Genomic DNA, 26,100 nt, shown 5'->3' with positions numbered 1-26,100 from the left:
GGCCTACAATCCAAGGAAAATCACTTTTTTCGGCAGCTACTGTGTTTACCACCTACCACTTCCAGTTTTATTTTACACTCTGAATGAAACCAGGGTTATTATATCGGATAAAGTACACGTGGTGCCACTTTTACTGTGGGTCAGCGTTTGGACGAATCCAGCGACAAAACTTTGCATGGACATTAAACTTGACCACAAACAGGCCTTTTTTATCCCCTGACTCAGTTAAATCCGGAACACCTCAGGAACCCTAGGTTTATCCACCTGGTTTTCCGAACTCATAAGTATTCCAAAATCTGCAAAGGTAGAGGTGAAAGCAGATTACTCAGAGTACAGCAAAGTCCAAAGAATGGAAAATGAGTTGGTAAAACTTTCAGTTTTGACGTATTACTGATCCTTATCTGCATACAGCCCGTGTATCTGTCCTTAGACCTCACAAGATGGGAGAGATCTCTTCTAGCCCCGACCTGCCCCTCCCAGCGACTTGAGACCCTCGTGGGTATGTAGTGCGCTTTACAACTGGTTGATTGATTACAAATGATTGATTGATTTGTTACTTTGTGTTTTTATGGTCTATTTTATTTGTCCAAATAATATTTTTTGAATTTGAGTACTTTATCAAGTAACTTTATCAAGTAACATTCTTTAGTGGATGATTCATAACAATCTTACCAAAACAATACATTAACCTTTAAAATTAATTTACCGAAACACCGTTTGTGATTCATATGCAGCTGAGAAAAGCAAATAAAATAATACACCAAATGTTTCAATAAAGGAGTTTGTGAGCTAGGAAGGCAACAACAGCGTCTGAGATGATCCTATTTTGTCCGAGGTTACTTGGGCCTCAGCGTGAAAAGTTCTATTTTTAGAGCATGACATTTTTAATTCTAACGTCATTGGGTAGTCATTGAAGGATGATAACATTTGGGAAGACATAATCGAGCATTTGATATCTGAAAGCAGCATAGCTGGTGTGTTTAGGGCCACTTTAAGTGTAGAGTGTATGTTTTCAGAATACAAATAATTAAAGAACTGCCATAGCCTATACTAGATATTAAACAGCTGTTTTAAAATCAGAATAGAGTAAAAAGGATTGAATTGTGCTTTTTTGGTCATTTGTGATTGAAGATTAAGATATTTGTCAAACATGAATTTTGTACATTCAGTAATACTTTGTTTAAAATCCAGCAAGTTGAACCAATTAAGTAAATATTGGGCCAGACTGGAACTCTACATAAGGGAAATCAGCAAGAACTCCATTTTCAATGAATTGTTATTGCAATAGGGCATCCATGACAAATGCTGAAGAGTTTGAGAAATGAGTGGGTTGTTGTCAGGCTAAGAAACCTTGAGATAGAGCAGTGTGTCATCAGGGACACACTGCTACTAAATATGTTAGTGTATGGGTTAACAAAAATGGGGTTCTATGCAACTGCTCAAAGTGCGGGAGAGAGAATTAAGCTTTTGGATTAACCCTTGCCAAAGGGGTGAAGGATTGGATAGAGCTGTACATTTTTAGGTCTCGCTTAGGCAGCACACATGCGCTGCTCTAGGAGGGCCTTTAGCCATCGGTGTGCTCCTTTTCCCCCACACTCGTGCTTGTGCTGGCATCCATTTTGCGGGCAGCGGCGCGTGTGGTAATTTAAAACATATGGCTTTCGTGCCGCCGCTGCTCACTCCCGCAAGCCGGATGCCAGCACAAGTGCATTTGCCTGCTCTTTTACGGACGCAGGGCCACACCACGCCCCTTCACGCTTCCAGCCTTTCTATCTCTTGCTCCTTTCTCTCAATCTTTCACACCCTTGCCCCATCGCTCTCATCCCTTCATTTAAGACCTTGCGGATTCTCAGCATTTTCCAGTTGCATCCAATGCTGTTTTAGCCTTGCTGATTGCTTTCATTCTCAGCCCCGCCCGGGACCAGGGAACAAAACAGGAAAGCGAAACCGCCATTGGGCCTGGATTGAGGCGAGAGGCCCTGTATTCAGCTTGCTCCCACGTCGTAGGCCTCTCTCTCCTGTCATCCAGAATCCCACAGGTTAACATCTTGCGATTTTGGGAAAATCACTTAATCAGAATGTGTCCGTCTGTAGTGCAACTGGTGCTCTTGTAAAGCGCTCTGATTACATTTGGGTCGAGTTTACGCTATATAAAACAGCAACAATAAAAAAAGACTACGTCACAACTGACTACAAGCCCACCAGAAAAAACTTTACTAGTCTATTATGCGGTTTGCAATAAAAACTTTGTTTCCCTTAGTTCTGATGAGTGTATTTCCGAGACCTGTTTGAAACAACCTATTTTTTATATTCACTATCGGCTTTTGAATTCTGTGTTTAACAGGTCAGTAAACTCACAACTCAAACTCACAACACACAACACACAACACTCTTGCTGAATCTTAATGGGGACTTCCTTTTTCGAACGTCCGTGCCACAGCGCTGTGATGTCACTGTCCCCCGGGGCTATAGCCAGGGTCATTGGAAATAAACGATTTTGCAGCTTCTGTGTTTCCTTATTATTATGGATTTGCCGCATAAACCATAATCTAATGCATAAATTACAGATGTACAAAAAAAACTAAAACGGATCAAAAGTAACTAAAAATGCAGCAACAAGCATGGCTGCTCAGTGAAAGGCTCTTTTAAAGGTTGACTTGCCCTCTTTCTGTTGCTTGTTGCTCTATTTCGCTGTTAAACTGGAACTAATGAGATGAAACCTTTGCGCAGACAGATGTTAACCTGCGGGAAACTGTCAAATTATGGAAATAATGCTATTAAAAAATGTGCCACATTATGCCGTATAAATTGCCTTCTCTTGCTGCATTATTTAGTCACCCCTGGCATAATTTGGTCCTCCCCTGCTGCCCTGTGACTATAGCACTGTGACTTACCCGTCTGACTGTTCCACAGCACCAGTGACGTAAATATAAACTCTTCTTTAATCGGTGCTACTGCAATGTGTTGTCTGCGTCTCTCTTAAACCAAACCCTTAAACTGCCAGGCACTTCTGGCACACCAGTCCTACCACTGCAGTTAATTATTTAACTTATTAAAAAGCCATCAATAAATGGTTTAAGTCCTACCTTAAAGCTGTTATCAGTGGTGTGACTTATGCCTTTACTTTTGTGACAATACACAGAGTTGCGTTGCTCCAGAACATTACACAGATGTGCCAAATTACCAAAAATAATGCAACACAGTAGGATACCTGAAACCTCCTACCAAAGCAGTCCCATGAAAACCACAAGGTCTTACAACATATTGTTAATTAAAACCTGAACATCAATAGCTCACAGTCATCACTCAGTTACAGAAATATTTTGGGTGATAGTGGTCTATGTACATGGGTGGGATCTAATCTTCATTCTCCAAATTACCACTAATTGTGGTTCTTTTGCCTGGAGGAAGACTGAAAAACAATCGCAGTATTTAATCGCAATCGAAATATCAATACGTGATTCGACTACAAATAAAAAAAGTCTGTCCTCTAAATACTAATTCCAAACTGCGTGACATCTGTTATCTACCAGCTTTTCTGTAGAAGATCAACAAGCATTGGCATAGCCAATAGGTCTCGCCTTTGCGAACTTATAAGAGTTTAGTTATCCAGCACAATATCCTTGGTGCAACAACATCAACTGTTGCATGGCTAAACACTTATAAGGTCCCAAGGGCGCGATCTTTTGGATATGCCAATGCTTGTTTATTTCTTGGTATCGATTTAACAAGAATGAAGCAGGCTGACTACTCATACCTATTTACTCATTGAATATTTATAGGACAGTACGTTTTCTGTGGGACCACAATTCTGTAAGGCGTAGTTTCCAAGCTTTCCAAACCTCAAATATTATTCGCATGAGTGACTCGCCTTCAGTCATTCTCAAAACCTTCAACTTGAACACATAGCTTTTTTTTAATATGCCATGTAGATAATTAAGGGTGCCCAATTTGGGAAATTTACATCTTGTGTATCAATATCCAAAGTATTGGCATCTTATTGGTCAGCAGATACTGTCATTTCAATACCATTCTGCTTTTCACTGAGTCTGCAATGAGCCCCGTCATGCTAACCCCAGTTGTTTGATTATTTATTTATTTATTTATTATAACACTTATAAAGCGCACTAATACCAACCGGTGTCCTGGCGCTGAAGTGGTAACTCCCTGAGAATTAAGATTTTCCGGCTAGAGGGTAAAAAGCCATGTTTTGAGATGTTTTCTGAAAACTAGCAGATTGGTGATTGATTTAAGGGTCAAGGGGAGGGAGTTCCATGCCTTTGCCGCTCCTCGGACAAAACTCCTGCCCCCCCAGCGTGCCTTCCTGATCCGAGCTATATTGATCAGTCCCATACTGGCAGACCTCAGATGTCTCTCTGGTCTATACCACTGGAAATGATCCTGAAGAGACACTGGACCCATCCATGTAGTGCCTTAAAGACAATACAGAGGGCTTTAAACATGATCCTCTTTCGCATCGGGAGCCAATGCAGTTTCTCCAGTTCCTTGGTAGCTGAGGCAAATTTGGGCAGACATCCAATAAGGCGGGCTGCCGCATTTTGTAGAACCTGCAGTTTATTCAACACTCCCTGTTGGGCCTCGAGAAAAAGACTATTACAATAGTCGAGGCGCGAGGGAACAAGTGCCGTCACTACTGTTTTTTTGCTTTTGCTAGGTAGGAAGGGAAGCACTTTCCTGATGGTTTTCAGGAGCCAAAATATGGACGAGGTCAACGCCATAACTTGGGGTTTGAAAGAGAGTTGGCTGTCTATGATGACTCCCAGATTTTTTACCTTTTGAGCTGGAGCGGGCGGATCTCCCATATCTGTTGGCCACCATCTTGGACTCCAGGGATTTAAGTTGGACCCAAAGACAATCACCTCAGTCTTGGAGGAGTTGAGTTTTAAGCAACTTTTTGCCATCCAAGAACTGACAGCAGACATGCATTCCTGAAACCTGGCTGCCACCCCCAGCTCTTTCTCTGGATGCACCGAGACCACGATCTGGGTGTCGTCAGCAAACGAGGTTAACTCGAACCCGAAGGCTTTAATCACCGCGGCAAGAGAGGATACATAGATATTAAATAAAGTGGGGCTAAGGGAGGATCCCTGGGGACCCCCCCGGGGAGTTCGAAAGGTCTTGATTCGACGTCCCCCATAGCCACCACTTGTACCCGGTCTTTCAGGAAGACCTTCAAGATGTTGAGTGCTTGCCCCTGGATCCCGCAGCCCTCCAACCGGTCCACCAGCAAAGCATGGTGAACCGTATCAATGTCAATAATATGTGTTTCTGACCTCCTCCAATCGAGTGTGAAGGGGATGTCGTGCTCACGTGACCCTTTCATTAGTCTTCATTCTAGCTTTTCTAGGTATTACATTACCCAAAATTGAGTGCGTTTCTGTCAGGATTGTATCTCAGTATATTGGGATCGCATGTCTTTATTCTTTGCACATCACAGACTCCTGTTTTGATGATTGCTGATGGGAACTCAGAATAGAAAGGACATGTAATATCTCCCCCCCCCCTTGATTTTAATGAAAGTATTGATTTTTGTCTGCAATGACTAGAAAAATGCCCATTTTGGTTGCTTACAATGAGTCTATAATTTGCAAATCTTAAAGTTCGTCAACTATAAATGTGAGCCAATCATTACTGTATGAAGCATTTTGCAATCTTGAAAATAGCAACCAAAAGCTTAGATACGTATAGAACATGAAGTGCAGAAACCCAAAAAACAGAAGCTTGCATGAACTGCTGCACTTAAACAGTAGACTGCTATGATCAATGGCTAATTCCCAGTCTAAAAGTTCAGGATGTGGGGTATGTGTTAAGTTGAACACGGTTTCGTATGGATTAATTTTTTTAAAGTTTGGTTGATTACAGGATATCATAAATTATGATTTTTTTGCATTACGGGGGTGGTGGATGGGTGTGGGAGCGCAGGTTTGATAAACAGGCGATGAGGCTGGATATATTTGCCAAAATATGGTTATTTATTTGTAGAGGTGACAAAGGTTTGTGAATCAAGCAAGGGTTCCTCGGGTTATTCTTCTTCTGATGAGATCTTGGTTGAGCGGCCTGGAGTCATAGAGGGCGATGTCCCTTGCTCCTCGTCGTCCGAATCACAGGTGTCTCCTCGGAGGCTCATAAAAGAGGGAAATGAGAGCCGTCAGAATACCAGGGTTGTGATTAATTAGGGAAGTTTGACCTGTCACCACACAATAAAGTGTCCAAAACAAATATCCTGCTCAGGGTGGAGGTAGGGTAAGTCTCACGAGAGCTATTACTCAGAGATATTTGGCCAAAAAAAAACAATCAATAAGACTGTACGTGTCTGTTATAAGTCTCACCCGGTAACCACGGGTAGGTTCTATGGCGCTTATATCAAAAAGGAAAGAACACCCAAGCCAAGGGCTCGAGGTCACGCTCAAGGGTTTAGCAACAGTCTCCTGATATAAAAACACCCCACCAAGGGCTCGAGGTTGCACACAAGGATCTAGCAGCAATCTACTGATATAACCAAAAAACCCACAACAAGGCCCCTGCTACAAGAAAAAGAAAGAAAACACACACGATGCTTAGAGAACCCCTAATTCTCCACCCGCCTCCCTCGGTCCACCCTTTTCTCCCGCAAAACGCCTTCACTCACTGCGTCTTCCGCAACTCTCCAGAGTTGCGGCCGCTCCCCAGCATCCTCCGGAGGATTCCACCACTCCTCACACCAGCTCTCATCCGGTTCGGCGTCTCACTCGTCTCCTCTCCTCTGGTCTTCTTCAGTGACTCCACTGCAGGGTTCGTCTTCTTTACTCCGTTTCGCCGACGTTCCTTCTCCTGTTCCCGCGTTACCAGTTTGACCGCTTTCTCCTTTGAGACCCTCTCCTTTCATTGGTTCGGGCAAAACACTTCCTGGGCTACGTCCGCCTACTTCCGGGTGCCTGCCGATTGCTCTCTGTGGAGAGACAGGATAGCGGCATGGGTTTTGCTTTTCTGCCGGATCCTGTGTGTACCGATTGGAGCAGAACACCTGCGTATGAAGGGGAAACTCTGCCCACTGCGGTATACTGGGGAGTCCCTCCTCACAATGAGTATGGAAGAAATTGCTACATTTACTCCATTAATAATTTTGTTATCAAGAAATAGTAATCCGACCGTTAAGTTTGAGTTTGCAAAAGGTTCATTTTTATTAAGTGACAAGCAATAATGCGTATGCCATAGTAATATTAGTACAATAGCTCGGAGTACAGTTAAACTGCTTAGTTGTGTAAATACCTGATGAAGAAAAGTGAAAAATGATCGTGTTAAAAAAAAAAAAAGAAACAATTTTGGGACAGTTGATCAGATTAGAATTGTCTTCTCTCTGACCGAACGAATGATCACTTCAAAGAGTCCAAACGAAAAGGTAAGTCAACATTTTGAGCAATGACTGTAAGTGAATATTGGGGACTTCAGGAGAATCGTGCCTTGGTAAAATTTGTATGTTGATTTATAAGTAGCTCACGTTTGGAAATGGGCCATTATGTGGGTCTGCCATTATAAAAACACAAATCATCAGGATATTTTGTTGGTAGGGCAGATGAGTCTATCAAACTGGCCAATGGTTGAATGATGTGGTTGTGGGGGTTCCACCCTGAATTATGTTATGTTATGTTATGTTAACATTTTGATAAAGCGCAACAGCTGCCCCAGCAAAGAGGCGTCCCGGAGCTAAGGAACCACAAAAACTGTACTGAGGTAAACACTCCCATTATCTGGATTCTAGGCATACTTACTAGATTTCAGACGTATGTAGCTGACACTCAGTTAATGCTGCTTCCTGAGAGGGGTGGCTCAATGTTACCTCATAATTGTCTCCAAAGCATTGTCTGCCAGGTGAGATCATGTTGGATCTTAATTGGTAAAAGTTCGAGTTCTTGTGAGTGGTGTATGCTGCACCCTTGTTTATACTTTTTTCTTCTGTTAAATAATAAGAAAAACTCAAGTAAGGCAACTAACCATAACAAATTAGAATCAGTAAGCTTATGCATGTGAGATGTCAGAAACTAATATTAATAGTACAATACTTCTAAGTACAGTGAGATAATTTTAGTTTTTAAAATGTGAAAATACCGGATGAGGAAAAGTGAAAAAGGGTCAACGTAAATCTGTAGGTTTACTTTGCTCATAGATAAACATGACAAAGACTCATAATTTTATTCTAGCAAAATAGATTTCTATTTCTTGATAATAAAGTTGAAAGATCATCTTTGAGACTTTTGGTTCTACCCAGACTGAACTTTATCAAAACCATGTATATTGGGCTAATGGCCTGCTAAATGATTCAAAGCTGTCAAACTGATATTTGAACTAAGCACAAGCCTACAATGCCATCACTGGCCATATCACAATGACCACAAGGCAGGTCTAGAATGTAATTAACCCCTTCAGTGCTAAGGCTTATTGATTCCTCCAACCCCCTTGCTGAAACTTTTTTTAATGCACATTTGGGGCAGGTCGTACCTAAGACTTACATTTCGTCCACAAAAAATGTCCAGGTCATATATTTGTACCCTACTCCAAGTGTTAGAGAATGTAAAGGTGCCAGAGGGGCTTTTGATTTACCATGGAGGGACCCGAGATAGTCAGGAAATGATGGGAACATTGTTTTCCTAAAAAAGTGTGCGTGTATTTTTCAAAAGCATCAACAAAAGGTTTGAACTGCTAAAATAGCCTATTTCACAGCTTTCAGACCTTTGTTTGATGGATACATCTTCTCAGAGAATCTCACTTTATTTATATTCGAAGGTGCCAAAATCGTGGTAGAGGCCCGCAACCTCTTCTTCCCTTCAACCATGTCTAGCTAGACGTAATTCCTGCATTTAAAATGTATTTTTCTGGCCTCAATACTCATAGTGATTCAGAAAAGGGGGTGGTGATGAACAGAGTGTCTGAATTAAGCAGACCACTCTTACCCAGTCCAAAGATCAGGGCTTGATCCATCACCGTTATTTATCTCACTGCCCCATCCCAGCTCAGAACCTGGCTATATGCAAATTAGTCTGTCCCTGGCCCAGTGCATCATGGGAACAGGGCAGACCAAACTACCAAGCCAATTCTTCACCAGAAAGGAGACAAGCTACCGGGGACCGGTTTCTGGCATTTCAGCCTCTTCGGCCCGGCTTGCTTGAATCCTGATGGAGCAGTGAGAAAGGGACTCATGTCTGAGTATACCCTGCCACACCTATAGTGGCCAAAAACGATTCAGAAAAGGGGGTGGTGATGAACAGAGTGTCTGAATTAAGCAGACCACTCTTACCCAGTCCAAAGATCAGGGCTTGATCCATCACCGTTATTTATCTCACTGCCCCATCCCAGCTCAGAACCTGGCTATATGCAAATTAGTCTGTCCCTGGCCCAGTGCATCATGGGAACAGGGCAGACCAAACTACCAAGCCAATTCTTCACCAGAAAGGAGACAAGCTACCGGGGACCGGTTTCTGGCATTTCAGCCTCTTCGGCCCGGCTTGCTTGAATCCTGATGGAGCAGTGAGAAAGGGACTCATGTCTGAGTATACCCTGCCACACCTATAGTGGCCAAAAACGATTCAGAAAAGGGGGTGGTGATGAACAGAGTGTCTGAATTAAGCAGACCACTCTTACCCAGTCCAAAGATCAGGGCTTGATCCATCACCGTTATTTATCTCACTGCCCCATCCCAGCTCAGAACCGGGCTATATGCAAATTAGTCTGTCCCTGGCCCAGTGCATCATGGGAACAGGGCAGACCAAACTACCAAGCCAATTCTTCACCAGAAAGGAGACAAGCTACCGGGGACCGGTTTCTGGCATTTCAGCCTCTTCGGCCCGGCTTGCTTGAATCCTGATGGAGCAGTGAGAAAGGGACTCATGTCTGAGTATACCCTGCCACACCTATAGCGGCCAAAAACGATTCAGAAAAGGGGGTGGTGATGAACAGAGTGTCTGAATTAAGCAGACCACTCTTACCCAGTCCAAAGATCAGGGCTTGATCCATCACCGTTATTTATCTCACTGCCCCATCCCAGCTCAGAACCTGGCTATATGCAAATTAGTCTGTCCCTGGCCCAGTGCATCATGGGAACAGGGCAGACCAAACTACCAAGCCAATTCTTCACCAGAAAGGAGACAAGCTACCGGGGACCGGTTTCTGGCATTTCAGCCTCTTCGGCCCGGCTTGCTTGAATCCTGATGGAGCAGTGAGAAAGGGACTCATGTCTGAGTATACCCTGCCACACCTATAGTGGCCAAAAACGATTCAGAAAAGGGGGTGGTGATGAACAGAGTGTCTGAATTAAGCAGACCACTCTTACCCAGTCCAAAGATCAGGGCTTGATCCATCACCGTTATTTATCTCACTGCCCCATCCCAGCTCAGAACCGGGCTATATGCAAATTAGTCTGTCCCTGGCCCAGTGCATCATGGGAACAGGGCAGACCAAACTACCAAGCCAATTCTTCACCAGAAAGGAGACAAGCTACCGGGGACCGGTTTCTGGCATTTCAGCCTCTTCGGCCCGGCTTGCTTGAATCCTGATGGAGCAGTGAGAAAGGGACTCATGTCTGAGTATACCCTGCCACACCTATAGTGGCCAAAAACGATTCAGAAAAGGGGGTGGTGATGAACAGAGTGTCTGAATTAAGCAGACCACTCTTACCCAGTCCAAAGATCAGGGCTTGATCCATCACCGTTATTTATCTCACTGCCCCATCCCAGCTCAGAACCGGGCTATATGCAAATTAGTCTGTCCCTGGCCCAGTGCATCATGGGAACAGGGCAGACCAAACTACCAAGCCAATTCTTCACCAGAAAGGAGACAAGCTACCGGGGACCGGTTTCTGGCATTTCAGCCTCTTCGGCCCGGCTTGCTTGAATCCTGATGGAGCAGTGAGAAAGGGACTCATGTCTGAGTATACCCTGCCACACCTATAGTGGCCAAAAACGATTCAGAAAAGGGGGTGGTGATGAACAGAGTGTCTGAATTAAGCAGACCACTCTTACCCAGTCCAAAGATCAGGGCTTGATCCATCACCGTTATTTATCTCACTGCCCCATCCCAGCTCAGAACCGGGCTATATGCAAATTAGTCTGTCCCTGGCCCAGTGCATCATGGGAACAGGGCAGACCAAACTACCAAGCCAATTCTTCACCAGAAAGGAGACAAGCTACCGGGGACCGGTTTCTGGCATTTCAGCCTCTTCGGCCCGGCTTGCTTGAATCCTGATGGAGCAGTGAGAAAGGGACTCATGTCTGAGTATACCCTGCCACACCTATAGTGGCCAAAAACGATTCAGAAAAGGGGGTGGTGATGAACAGAGTGTCTGAATTAAGCAGACCACTCTTACCCAGTCCAAAGATCAGGGCTTGATCCATCACCGTTATTTATCTCACTGCCCCATCCCAGCTCAGAACCTGGCTCTATGCAAATTAGTCTGTCCCTGGCCCAGTGCATCATGGGAACAGGGCAGACCAAACTACCAAGCCAATTCTTCACCAGAAAGGAGACAAGCTACTGACTGACTGGGTGAGAGTACTCTGCTTAATTCAGAGACTCTGTCCATCACCACCCCTTGTTGTAAATTATTTTGTCCACCCTAAGCGTGGAAGGATATACTCAGATGTGAGTCCCTTGCTCATTGCACCATCAGGATTCAAGCAAGCCGGGCCGAAGACGCCTGAAATGGCAGAAACCGGTCCCTGGAAGCTTGTTTCCTTCCCAGTGTAAGAATTGGCTTTTGTAGTCTGGTCTGCCCTGTTCCCATGATGCACTGGGCCAGGGACAGACTAATTTGCATACAGCCAGGTTCTGAAACTGGGATGGTGCAATGAGCTAAAAAACGGTGTTGGATCTAGCCCTGATCTCTTGACTGGGTGAGAGTACTCTGCTTAATTCAGAGACTCTGTCCATCACCACCCCTTGTTGTAAATTATTTTGTCCACCCTAAGCGTGGAAGGATATACTCAGATGTGAGTCCCTTGCTCATTGCACCATCAGGATTCAAGCAAGCCGGGCCGAAGACGCCTGAAATGGCAGAAACCGGTCCCTGGAAGCTTGTTTCCTTCCCAGTGTAAGAATTGGCTTTTGTAGTCTGGTCTGCCCTGTTCCCATGATGCACTGGGCCAGGGACAGACTAATTTGCATACAGCCAGGTTCTGAAACTGGGATGGTGCAATGAGCTAAAAAACGGTGTTGGATCTAGCCCTGATCTCTTGACTGGGTGAGAGTACTCTGCTTAATTCAGAGACTCTGTCCATCACCACCCCTTGTTGTAAATTATTTTGTCCACCCTAAGCGTGGAAGGATATACTCAGATGTGAGTCCCTTGCTCATTGCACCATCAGGATTCAAGCAAGCCGGGCCGAAGACGCCTGAAATGGCAGAAACCGGTCCCTGGAAGCTTGTTTCCTTCCCAGTGTAAGAATTGGCTTTTGTAGTCTGGTCTGCCCTGTTCCCATGATGCACTGGGCCAGGGACAGACTAATTTGCATACAGCCAGGTTCTGAAACTGGGATGGTGCAATGAGCTAAAAAACGGTGTTGGATCTAGCCCTGATCTCTTGACTGGGTGAGAGTACTCTGCTTAATTCAGAGACTCTGTCCATCACCACCCCTTGTTGTAAATTATTTTGTCCACCCTAAGCGTGGAAGGATATACTCAGATGTGAGTCCCTTGCTCATTGCACCATCAGGATTCAAGCAAGCCGGGCCGAAGACGCCTGAAATGGCAGAAACCGGTCCCTGGAAGCTTGTTTCCTTCCCAGTGTAAGAATTGGCTTTTGTAGTCTGGTCTGCCCTGTTCCCATGATGCACTGGGCCAGGGACAGACTAATTTGCATACAGCCAGGTTCTGAAACTGGGATGGTGCAATGAGCTAAAAAACGGTGTTGGATCTAGCCCTGATCTCTTGACTGGGTGAGAGTACTCTGCTTAATTCAGAGACTCTGTCCATCACCACCCCTTGTTGTAAATTACTCAATACTCATAGTAGCATCTGGATGTAGCTGGCTTTGTTGTTCCTAGGTATGTTGCCCCGCGCCACGAACTATTGTTCTGGTTGACTCACCCTTCCCTGGTGTTATAAACCCCAATGTACATAGATTTGTCTTACCATTGTACTACATAACAGGTTTGGTGCTGACCTTTTACCTAGTTAGATGCTGCATAAATGTTGTGTGGTTTTCTCCGAAAACTAGCCTAATTTATTATGCATGAGGATTCTTAGTATCACAGCAGGTTTACCGTCTTCTCCATAATAACTCTGTATAAGGGTCACCACTATAGTCATCCTTGGCTGACATGCCCACAGTACAATGGACCCCTGAGGGTACCTTTTGGATATATTAGCACCACATCTGAAATGGGCAAACTAGAGGAGAAAGACTTCCATGCTGACACGAGAGGCAGATGTCCATGAATGCAGATACTTCAGCAAGCAGTCGTCTGACATCCCTCACGGAGTGTCCAACTCCAGATCAAGACTGGGTCCCTCGTGCTCTCACATCAGATAATGGGTTTGGATCTTTCCTAGGGGTATTCTTGGCTATACACCTACATACATGCTAGGTACACTTGGGTACATCTAGTTAGGGTTTGCATCATAGGAGTACGCATGTATAAATATGCCTGCATATATCCATTGTTTTAGCACTATAGTAGAATTCTACCTTTTATTCACTCTATTGCTGCTTGTAATCGTCTATATCTGTTTCTGTCTTATGGTTGTTGCACCACACATTTTTTCATACAAGAATGGCGCTGGTTCAATAAATGCTTATTGAAAACGTCCCCATCGTTTATTTTGTATATCTCCCGAAGGCAAAGTGAACACGAGTGACTGACCGAAAAGTACTGTGCTGTTTCCACGATCCCTCAGGGGTCAGGGTTGTCATGTTCGATAGTCGCCAGAAACTATTCGCTCTTTGGTAAGGTTGTGGGGCTTATAGCAGTACTGTGAGCTAGCTGGTCTACAGACTAACATATCCTATGAGAGGGGAGGGGGGTGTGGAATCAGTCTGGACACCAATCGCTAAGGTTATGTTGTCTAAAAGCGCAGATCCTATATAGATTTATAGGAACTACATGACATTGGAAAACTTAGTGACTCGAGCATTGCTGACAAAATTAAACATGAACATCTTCCCAACCACCACTCCCAGCTGATAGTCCAAAGTTTTGACTTCATGAGCTTGAAAGTATTTGCCTGGGACAGTCTAGCCTTACATACTGACAGTGCCACCTATGGCCACACCTTGGGGGCGATAGTGAAACTGGCTTTTATTTGCCTCCCAGAACACCTGAAGGTCCCATTCTCTGAATTTGTTGGTTACATACTTAATTCTTCCAAACACAGGTTGAAAAGTGGACTAGACTTGGTTGACACTAAGGTGCTCTGTTTTGCAACTGCAGTGGGTTTGCCCGGGCACTCCTGAATGTGTTTGACAGGATTTTGTGTAGATATCCAGACTATGTTGATGGATATGCAATTTGATGGTGAGAACCTGTTTGGTGAATAAAACAGATACCTCTTTCGGGTGCTTTTGGAAGAACCACACATCTGTGCGCTACCTAGACCTAGCCTGTCAAGCACAACAGTTTCATTAGCACTTCCACTTCTTTCAGGAGCCCAAACTTACCGGTACGGACAAACCTTCCCAACAGATGCAGAATCTGCAGCAGTTCTTCATGTTCTTTTGTGAGAGGGGTGGATCAAAGGGGTTGGCAGCAACATCATCTTCCACTTCCTGTTCAGCTGGCCATGCTGACTCAGAGCTCTTGTGATTTGCCCTCCATCCACCATCAGCTTCCCTCTGGATAAGGGTCTGTCAGATTCTGGTGCTTTGAGAATCCATTCCCTTGGACTGCTTCAGCCAAATCTCCTAGTGCTATGCCTTCCTCTTTGTAGTCTCTCCTGCTGAACATGCCTGGAAGTGTTCTCCAGATGGTGTCATGATATTGGAGATGGAAGTCCTGGTCTTGTTGCTGAAGGTAATTAGGGAGGTGGTGCCCCTTGAGGAGAGGTGTGCGGGATATTATTCCCTCTACATCATTTTAGCTAAGAAGAACAAAGCCTCGGGCCCATTCTGGATTTATGGTTCCTGGACTTCTTTGTTTGCCAAAATAAGGTCACAATGCTGTATCTGAATCTGGTCTGCTGGGATTGAACATGCCACACCTGGTGCTATCCATTGATCTCCAGGGCACTTACACATCCCTGTCCGCCAGGCTTACAAGCTTTACCTCAACTTCTTAGTGGGGTCCAAGTGGTATCAGTTTGCTCCGAGGTGTGGGGGATAATGACATTCTTCATCAGAAGATTGGGAGTCCATGAATTCCAATGTTTAAATGGCTGGCTGGAGTAGGTGAGTTACCTCCAGTTCATTTCAGACAACTTGTCTAAATGCTGGGATTCCTTGTGCTTGTGACAGTCAGCTTTGAAACACATTTATCAAGTGGAATTTTATTTGGTAGGCACATTCTTCTCTCTCCCCCTCCAGCTCCGCTGTTGTGCTGCTTCCTGCTGACCCAGATCTCCCGCCGCTGGTTGGAGCTCGAGGCCCTCCTCCACTAACTGTATCTTTGCCTGTCTGTGTTACTCTTTTATTTTTTAAATTGTATTCTTGTTTAGCTTTACTAGTTTTTCGGTTTTCCTGCTGTTGTGCCCTGTTTTGTGCCCGTTTTCCTGACCTCCTTCTTCCCCTTCTTCCCTGCCGCTGCTGCCCCTGCGGCCCCTCCCCCTGCCGGTTCTTGCTCCCGCCTCCCAGCTGCGCTTCTCACCCCCTTCCCGATTTAATGGCAGCCACTGCAGGGGAGCGCGAGCAAGACCTCTGACCTCCTGGTCAGAGACCTGCTCTCTCCCCCTGCAGCTCCACCGTTGTGCTGCCTGCCACTGACCCAGATCTCCCGCGGCTGGTAAGAGTTCGAAACCCTCCTCCACTAATTGTATCATTGCCTGTCTGTGTTAATCTTTTATTTTTTTAATTATATACTTGTTCAGCTTCGCTTGTTTTTTGGTTTTCTGTTGTGCTCTGTTTTGTGCCCGTTTTCACGCCCTTCTTCTTTCCCTTCTTCTTCCCTGCCACTGCTGCCCCTTCGGCCCATGCCGGTTCCCGCTCCCGCCTCCCAACTGCACTTCCCGCCACCTCCCCAATTTAATGGCAGCCACTGCGCGGCCACGGCACCGCCGTGCCAAAGTCAAGCCTGTCCGCGGCCAGCGCCAAGGACCCTGGCTCTCCAAGCTTCCACTGCTACGACTTAGCTGCCCACCTCGCACTCTACCCTGGAAGGAACCACAACTGCCAGCTGTCGACACCGAACACCACCCGCGACCAATTCTCCTGCCGACACTGCCAACATTCCTTCACCATCCACAGCACCCCCACGACCTCCACACCCACACCAGATGCCCACACCACGGAAGCTCTGAAGTGCATCCTCCTCAACGTGCGCTTCCTGCCCAGACACGCTGTAGAGATCTGAGACCTCCTCGACACCCTCTCGTCAGACGTTGCCATCTTCACAGAAACCTGGACAAACGCCGCCTCTGCTCCCACATCGTCACTGCCATCTCCGATGACTACAAGATCCAGAGGAAGGACTGCCCCCACTGCCCAGGAGGAGGACTTACCATCACGCACAAGAGCTCTCTGACTTTCCAACTCCAGCACGAGCGACTCCCTCTCCAACACCAAACACCTCCACTTCCAGATCCAGACAAGCCCAGAACCACTTTGCGGCTCCCCTGCTTAGAGACCCCCGGGGCCTCGCGCTGCTTTCACCACCACCATTGCCGACCTCATCGCACCTCATGCCATCACCTCCACATACTCATCGGAGACCTGAACTTCCTCTTTGACAACCGCAGCGACCCCGACTGCACCGCCCTCCTGGACAACCTCGCCAACCTTGGACTGAAGCAGCCTGTCACCACCCCAACCCGCAAGGCAGGACACATACTCGACCCTATCTTCCCAGGAGGGACCAACATCCATTTGAGCCACAGCCCCTCTGGACAGACCACCACTGCGTACACTTATCTTTCAACACCACTACACACAAGCCCCCCCCCACGCCCGCCGCAAAGGAATTGGAGCAAGGTCACAGAGGAGCGCCTCAACTCCACCCTCATCCAGGCGCCCCCCCCCCACGACCAACGCCAACTCTGCAGCCAAGGCACTACACCACTAGATCACCAGCTACGCAGATAACCTCGCACCCATCCGCCACACCCCCTGAGGGCCGCCTGGTTTACCACCAACCTCCAAGAAGCCAGACACTCTTGCAGACGTCTCGAGAAACGATGGAGAAACAGCAAAACACCGGAAGACCAGACCACCTACAAGCACGCCCTGACAGGAAACCACCAACTCATAAGAACCACCAAGAGGAACTTAATCCGGAACAAAATCCTCACCAATGGCAGCAACTCAAATTAACTCTTCAACATCAACCTGCAGTTCACCAAACCCCTTAGCGAAGCCACAGACTTCACACCATCCCAGGACCTCTGAAACAAGCTCGGCTCCCCCTTCCACCTGAAAACCAAGGCCCTCTATGACAAGTAAAGCGAACAGACTCCAGAAACCACCACCCCCTCCAGCAATGACAGCCAGCCCACCATCAGCTCCTGGACACCAGTCACCACAGAAGATACCACAATGACCATGAAGAACACCCACTCAGGAGCTGCAACGGACCCCCGTCCGCCTCACATCTTCCACAGAGCTGCCGCCGCCATAGCACCCGAACTTCGCCGCACCATCAACGCCACCTTCGAATCCGGCATCTTCCCCGACGATTGGAAGCAGGCAGAGGTCAAGCCCCTCCACAAGAAACCCTTGGCTGACCCGATGGACCTGAAAAAGTACATCCCCCAATCTCTCTCCTTCCCTTCGCAGACAAAGTCACCGAGAAATTTATCAACGCCCAGCTGACCACCTTCATTGAAGAGAACGCCCCCCTCGAATTTTCCCAGTCCGGATTCCGCTGCAACCAGAGCACCAAGACCACCCTCCTTGCCTCCACCGACAAAATCCCTGTGCTACTTGACTAGGACCACACCTCGTCCCTCATCCTGCTAGACCTCTCCGCAGCCTTCAACACCGTCTCCCACTGCATTCTTACAATCAGACTCCACGACACTGGCATATGGGGACCCGCCCTTAACTTGGATCCGCTCCTTTCTTGCAGGCAGAACCCAAAGCATCAGACCTTCACCATTCTCTCTCTATGAACCCACAGAGATCAACTGTGTAGTACCCCAAGGATCATTGCTCAGCCCCATGCTCTTCAACCTCTACTTTGTCCCTTCGCCGCCATAGTCAGACAACATGGGCTCAGCATAGTATCATATGCTGACGACACCCAGCTCATCCTCTCCCTCACGAAGAACCCCGAAGACACCAGACTCAGCTTCTAGGAAGGAACGCAAGACGTTGCAGCCTGGATGAACAGCTGCCGCCTAAAGCTCAACTCGGAAAAGACAGAGGTCCTCGTCCGTGGACCCTCCCCCACCGCTTGGGACAACTCCTGGTGGCTCTTCACCCTCGGAAATCAACCTACCCTGACGGACAACGGCCGAAACCTCAGCATCATACTTGACTCCTCCTCACCATGACTCGCCAGATCAACGCCGTCACCTCACCTGTTTCAACTCCGTCTGCATTCTCCGTAAGACTTTCAAGTGGATCCCCCTCCAAGCTAGAAAGACCGTCACCCACTCACTCATAACTAGCAGATCGGACTACGGAAGCACCCTCTATGCTTTAATCACAAATCCCTGCTACACAAACTCCAGAATACCACAGCCAGACTCGTTCACAGCACCCCACAGCATGAGCACATGACCCAACACCTGTGTGACCTCCACTGGCTCCCCGTCAAGACGAGAGTAACGTTTAAGTTACTCGCCCAGGCTTTCAAATCCCTCAACAACATCGGACCCAAATACTTCAATGAAAGAGTCTCTTTCCTCGTACCCAAAAGAAACCTCTGCAGACCTCGCCCTAGCAGAGACCCTGCACATCTGCAGAAACAGAGCAGGTGGAAGAGACTTCTCCCACGTTTCAGCCAAGGCCTGGAACGAGCTCCCAGTCAACATCAGACGCTCCCCTACCCTGCACACCTTTAGGAAGGGCCTTAAGAACAGGCTTTTTGGCTGAGCCACAGCTGCCTCCCCTCCCCCCCATCGCTTTGAGCCCCTAATGGGTGAATAGTGCGCTTTAGCAGCCCCTGATTGATCAATTGATTCTGTGTGAGGTCAGATGTCTTCAGTGACTGGTTTAGGGATGGTAACTCTAGCCCAGCATTGATCTTTTTGCCACGGGTCTCAAAAAAAGTCTTCTCTTCTGTGCCATACCCTTATTACCACTTTTTTGGTCTGGGCGAAGCCTTTCACTTGAGTTGGTCAAAGGGCCTACTTTTGCATTCTGTTTGGTCTTCTCAAGGTTGCTGCTGAAAGTGTGCAAGGATTGCAAGTGACTTATTCTCATTGCCTTAGACTAGGTGAGGAGTATTTGGTGCACCCATTTGTTAGAACTCAGTTTAGAGCCTTCTCTTCCTCTCCCTAAGAAGGCATTTCTGCTTTCACACATGATGATTGGGTCCTCCACCCAAGTCTTCCATTTACGGGGATTGAACAGTGCCAATTGCAGCTTTTTTCAGTCTTCCTTTGGAGGTGGTGGATGTCCTTCTTAAAGCTTGGAAACCGGCAAACACTACTGTTTATGCTGAGCATTGGGATACGTTTGTCTTTTGACTTTGGTTTAGACAGATTAGAGTCTTGCTTGATGGGTGTAGTTCACTTAGCTCTCTCCCTTGCCTAGCAAGGTTGGAACTCTCTACAATGAAAGCGTACTTGACTGCAAGGTCTGACTACATCTGCAGACCACCCACTGTGGCCTATTTCTTGAAAGGTTTGCTATAAATGTTTTCTGTGGAGCTTAAATTTGGTTCTGACCTTCTATATGGCGTCTCTGTTTTCAGAGTTGTTCCCTTGATATTTTGACACGCAATTTGTTGGGCCTATAGCATCTGGGTGTTGCAAGCTCTGTTGTTACTAGCCACAGTTTTTCATATTTCACCCCGAAAAAATGGTGCTTTGTGTTCAACCCTATTTTATTTGCCGGATGGGGTATCAGCCTTCATATGTTCAATCTGCCTCTCTCTCATTTTTCTTTCCCTTTACTCACTCCTCCAAGGAGGAGGAGCAGTTGCGCAGCTGAACAATAAGAGGGGACAGCGTTTTGATCAGGAAAAGCGTGAGAATGCTGGGTGGTAGGAATGTTGTATATCCTGACAGATTCTGAAAGTTTTCCTGATATAAATGTTAGAAAAATGTTTTTGATTAGTTAAGTATGATGTTTGCAGGGCGTTGTGGGAGCCACACAAGTCAGCAGTAAACGAAAGAGGGACCCTGAAAAAGTTAAATGGGTGGGGAATTAACCAGGGAAATAGCAACTACCAAAACACACAAAACTTCCCTCACACATGTACATCTAACATTCCATTAATTAGAGAAACCCACAGACCAAAAATATTTTTATCTAAGGATTTTTAGTTCATTTATTTGTCAAAATATATCTTTCTTCGTGATTTTCTATGCATTTTCTTCAGTTTCATATGCAATGCATGAGACATCACAAAAATTCAATAAAACAAGACAAAAGCCCAGCACAATAATATTGTAGGGTACCTATTTGTAAATATACATCTAACCACCCCAACCACTACATGGGGAAAAACCAACAATAACTAACAATGAGCTAAACAAAACAAACTGTGACAGGTTACAGTACATAAAACAAGAATAACAATAGTGGACAAGAAAAGAAGCGCCAACGCGCGTTTCGGCGAGGCCATGTCTATCACCAAGCCCCTTCTTTAGGGCGCAAAATATTTATTTTAGAGATAACCATCATCTTGGCTGTAAACACATATTCAGATAGATCCCGAGCTATCATCCCTAACCAATAAAACATTGGTTTGGGATGACATCCAATACAAGTAAGAATTTAGGTGAGCACGGACGGTTCGTACATCCTCCAGTCAAGGTTCATGAGCTATAAGGTAAATGAGCAGGGTAACTGAGATCTTTTAAACTGATGTGCCCATGGGGTATATTTTGATAAATAAATGAGCTAAAATCCTTCTATAAAAATGTTTTTGGTCTGTGGGTTTCTCTAATTAATGGACTTATTGCCAATGTTAGATGTACATGTCTGAGGGAAGTTTTGGTAGCCACACAAGTCAGACCACCCTGAACTCCCATTGGTGTCTGGGTTTTCTTACATGTCTGGGTTAGGTAAGTTTTCGTCGGTGTTAGAAGAGACTGGGTCGAAATACTACTGCCAGTCCTGCCAAGCATCACGCATCAGGTGTGACGCTAACGCATTTCAGTGCGGTGCCCCGCATCACCGCACTGAAATGCATTGTCACACATATTGCATAGTCTTAGCCCTGTCACAGAGGCACTGCAAACTGAGTGTGTGTGTGGCAGCAGTGAGCACGCGCCTTTGGCCTGTGCAGCTCCCGCATGCTTGGGGCACTCCCAGCAGCTAAGCAGGCTTACAGTCAGTGTGCTGCTACAATGTATTTTGCACATTTCAATCCCACAGTGCTGCGTGGCTCTGAGTTCAGGCAGGCTGACGTCATCGCCCTGCCGCCGCAGAGAGCCCACTGCTCCAGAGACAGCTTAGGCCAGCCTACGCCATCAGGATGTGACACAATTTTATTGCGCCGTAAGGGGGATGTGACGTCCTGCTGCTGCCAGATAAGGCCGCAGGGTATGGGAGTTTCAATTTTGTAAGGTAGTCCGCGGGACCGCGGCAAATAATTAATCAAAGTGCTGGGCTGGTTCTAGAGCACTGCTGCTCGCACCGGCCGGCGCCTGCGCCTGCGCTGCTGGGCTAAATGTATACCATGCCCGCGCTGCAACCCTGTCATCGAATTAAATATTTTGGAACCCGCCGGCCGAGGATGAGTGCGGCAGCGCCAGTGACTGGTTGTGAGGTATGACGGTCACGGACCGGGTTGCAGCGACGGCCTGGACTCGGAGGACAGCTCAACCGGTCAGTGGCAGGCCACTGTGACAGACTGGACGTTTACAGCGGATTAATTGACCGCGGCCAGTCGAACGGTGTTGCTCAGCGAGTCGCAGACGCACCAGTTACGGTGCCCGGGGCTCAGGCTGAGAGATTAAGAACAGATCAGTGAGTATAACCACCAGCCACTTCAAATATTGTGAAAGTGTTTAATTATAACACAATCAAATTAAATATAATGGGAGCGTGTGATCTTACTGAACGCTATGAAACTTCCATGGACGTCTATTGGGGAACTTAAGGTGCCAGCCATACCACAGACACCTTGGTCTTAATGCTGGCCCTATTGACCCTAGGGCCTGTCTCGTTCCTACCACTAGTATGGCTTTTGATCAGAAGTTTGTCCCATTGACAGGGTGACAGACTCATTTGATGATACAGGCGTTAGGCAGCAGTTGTATGAGTTGTGAAACTTTCTTGATTTCATGAGATGGAGTTCTTGACTGAGGAGGTGATGGCACTTGCCATTGCTTGATATTGCTCGCGAGAAAATGTCACTCATAGTCGTTGAATGTTACGCATAATTACACTGAAATTTTGAAAATGTCACACATAAGCAATTTGAAACCTTGGCAGCTATGTACTGCTACTCCTCTCGCCAGAACATTTGTACCTTATGAATTGATGCACGGTCGGTATAGAATTAAATATCATTATAAACTGCAGCTCAGTTATTGGCTCTGGGTATTTGTGTATTTATATACTAATAAACATACTTCATTGCAACCAGAATAATCTGACGGGCGTAACAGTATATTGCTTTTGTAAACCGGCCATCAGAGCAAAAGATTGCAGGGGAAAAATGTTGCCAGCTATTTCTTTCTATTTTTTCCATTATTTTTTCATTTCAACAACCAGTTTCTTCGGGGAAACTATGAACTAGGTACAAAAGTCACCTCTTGCTGAATTCAGAATGTTCTCTAGTTTTCAGAAATTTATAACTTTCTTGCTTCACTCTTGGGCTTCACACCTTTTTTCACCACAAAAAACATTTAGGTTGAAACTATAAAAATAGGTACGTGTTTTTATAGACCTGCTTGTTTCTGAAAGCTGAGAAATTAGTGATCCTAGCACTGCAAACCTTTCCCTGATTTAGTTTGTAGGTTAAAAAAAAGGCAAAAGCCTTCGCGCAGCACTCTGTTTTCCCCCAAAAACTCAGTTTAGCTATATTTGTCCTTTTTTTCCTTTGTTCCCTTTGTTCCCCCGAGGGAAACCCACAAACCTTTAAAACCACCAGGATGTTTGGAAAAAGGGATGCAAATTTGACGAGGATACCTTTTGTGGAAAAGAAAATATGAAGGCTTGCGTGCAAAGTAACTTAAACATCAAAAAAGGGCTTAGCACTGGGAGTGCAAAGATTGCAGAGCAGCTAAGGGGTTATATATTATACAATCATACTCAAACCGTGTATGACCAGAACTCAGAAGCTGCCAGTAGGTTGCATTTAGGTGTTGTAGCTACCACCCATATAGATTGATTTAGCAGGGTATATGTAAACACATTCCTGGATTTTGCAATTGTTTAATGGCCATTTCTCTGTGTTTCATCAGTCCTGTGGCTGGTAGTATTTTGAAATATATTTTTGTTTGTTTTAGATTCATCGAAGTAAAAACAAATGGAAGTTTTACCTGAAAGATGGTGTAATGAGCTTTGGTGGAAAGGATTATGTCTTCTCCAAAGCTATTGGGGAAGCTGAATGGTAAACGGTTTGTGGCCTGTACAAGTTGTGATCTTTGCGTTTTGCCTGTTTATCTTTGTTGAGATGCATGTTTACCAGGTAATTATTTTGTCATTTAACAATCACAAGTAGAGCGAGGCTTCCATTTCTTGTGTTCTATGGCATGTATAAAAGAGTAATATATAACGTTTTTCTGACCGTTAAAACAAAATCGGACCAGCATATCTAGCTCGTCAGTTTTTTTTCTATTTGAAATTAAATAATTGTATATTTGCTGTTTTCTTTTTTAAGTGTCTCCGGTTATAAACATAGTTATGCATTTCTTTGGAATGTATAGCATATTCTTCTGACAAAACGGTGGCCCATTTATTTTCAGAGCTAAAGGCTACTACTGTCTTGTATTGATTTTCAAAGCGCAGGCAACTTTTATATGTTAAAGTTAATGCAAAAAGAGCATGAATCAAAAAAAAAACTGGCAGTTTGCACTGCACTGATTAAAGCAACCCATTTCATCTGTGTAAAAAAAATATTGTTAGCATGTTTGGGGCGCATATTTGGGTTTTACTTCTATGGGCGAAGTATTAATTGATGTTAACAGGCAAAATGTTGATGCATATACATGCGTATGGACGATTATGTATTTGTACTTTCGAAAGCTCGTGAGGAACAAATCTCGAATTTAAAACTTGATCAAACCGCCTATGACCAAACAGATGTGTGATGCAAAAGTGGTATTCAAATGTATAACTGAGCACTGTAACATTGGCTTCTGTAGTATCTACAAGTGGCCAGTTATTCACTTTAGTGTCTCCAGTTTGGTCTTCTGACAAATGATAGCACATGTTATTGTCCATGTTGTGTTTCCTTGCTTCCAGTAAGCAAAGCGTTTCTGTTAACAAATTTACCCTTGTCATTATATTGTACTTTACAGAAATTTAATGCAAAGTAGTTCAACTTAACCTGCTGACTTAGTTGTCTAAGCAGAGAATTTTTTTCTTATCCATCATGGTGTTTCACCAACGTTTAAGGCACCTTATAATTTATTAGCGCATTAAAAAAATGTATTTGATCTCATGTGCTTATTCTCTCTGTCATCAGTCCGCAATGTGTCAACCATGTACAGCAATTACGAAGTTAAGTGCAACCAAAACACTAGGCGTTGTCTGAAAATACTAGATATTGTATTACCACATGATTAATTACAACGATCGTTCTGTATTGGGAAATGGGAGTTTTGGTTTTTGAAACCTGCTGTGATGTAATAGGTGAACTGGGAAATGTACTGCTTCTGATGTTTGAACACAAAGGGAGGCCGGAGAGAGGAAGGGCTATCTAAACCTAGGAACACACCTGCAGAACTTTTAAGGACCGATTAATAGTTTGGCAGACTGAGTACAGTCCATCAGAGTGGCAGAGGACATTACCTCCGAAACCTTGACTTACTACTGTCTGTCAGATTTAGAGAAGACCTCTGGCCCAACAACCGGGCAGCTCTGTACCTTGAAATGGAACGCCATCATGACGGTTGTTTTCAAGATACAAAAATGTTTGGTAGAAAGCTGCAGTTTGTGACTTCCATCCATCTATCTTATAATATTTTTTCTCGCAAAGTGGGAGTTTTTTTTTTTTTAAACAAAAAACTAATAGCATCATACACCAGGAGTTTTCTGACATCTGGGTCATTTTTATTTCTGTCCCCTTCCTCATAGTGAAGGCAGAATCAAAAGGACATCAAACCCTCCCACCAATAAGGCAAGTGGATGTAGTGCCCTTCCTCCAATGGCCCCCTACTCCATTATGTGATTGGATGAATCTTTCCATTGATGGGACTCTGTTGACAGAAAGCTTATAGCCCGTCCAAATCTTAATTAGGCGGGTGGACGAGAGTTTGGCTGACTGGACACCCCATAGCATTTGCAATGGAGTACCCTGTCTGCCAAACTCCATATTGTCCCCTAAGGCGGGTATGTTGTAGCCACAGCAGAGGTTGTATGATGCACGATCCCACCTAATATATTTTAGAGTGGGATGTGACATTGGACAGACATTTGTAAGAATTTGACACTCTTGATATACTCTTCTTAATGCTCAGCAGAGTTAACCACATATGGATCGCAGCTACTTATTCATCTTCTCCCTCCACTTTCCTAAAATATTTTTGGGTATTCTCTACCTAGTACTGGACGTTGTAGCTGGGTGATGAGGAATTTTCTTCCACCACTTAAAACGCTCCACATAATATACGTGGAACTCTAATTATATCAAAGTGCTTGTACTACACTAGGGAAGGGACAGTTTTTGAAAAAATTACCTG

The 26,100-nt window shown here is 45.3% G+C and overlaps 1 protein-coding gene across 10 annotated transcripts in view; it reads left to right on the top strand.

Annotated features, from left to right (window-relative positions):
* GTF2A1L (general transcription factor IIA subunit 1 like) overlaps nucleotides 1-26,100 on the top strand; it is a 1,231,875-nt gene that overhangs the window by 712,939 nt on the left and 492,836 nt on the right. For 8 of the 10 annotated variants that reach the window (XM_078649641.1, XM_078649637.1, XM_078649635.1 and 5 more), the window contains one exon: nucleotides 23,704-23,807. In XM_078649641.1, the coding sequence (XP_078505767.1) occupies nucleotides 23,704-23,807 (104 nt within the window). Of the gene's footprint in view, nucleotides 1-23,703; nucleotides 23,886-26,100 lie in introns of all 10 variants that reach the window. The other 2 variants (XM_078649639.1, XM_078649640.1) reach the window with 1 other exon arrangement.

This window comes from Lissotriton helveticus, chromosome 6, assembly GCF_964261635.1.
Source record: "Lissotriton helveticus chromosome 6, aLisHel1.1, whole genome shotgun sequence".
NCBI classification, from domain to species: Eukaryota; Metazoa; Chordata; class Amphibia; order Caudata; family Salamandridae; genus Lissotriton; species Lissotriton helveticus.
Note: the sequence above shows the minus strand (reverse complement) of the source record. Positions and strands in the feature narration are given on the sequence as shown.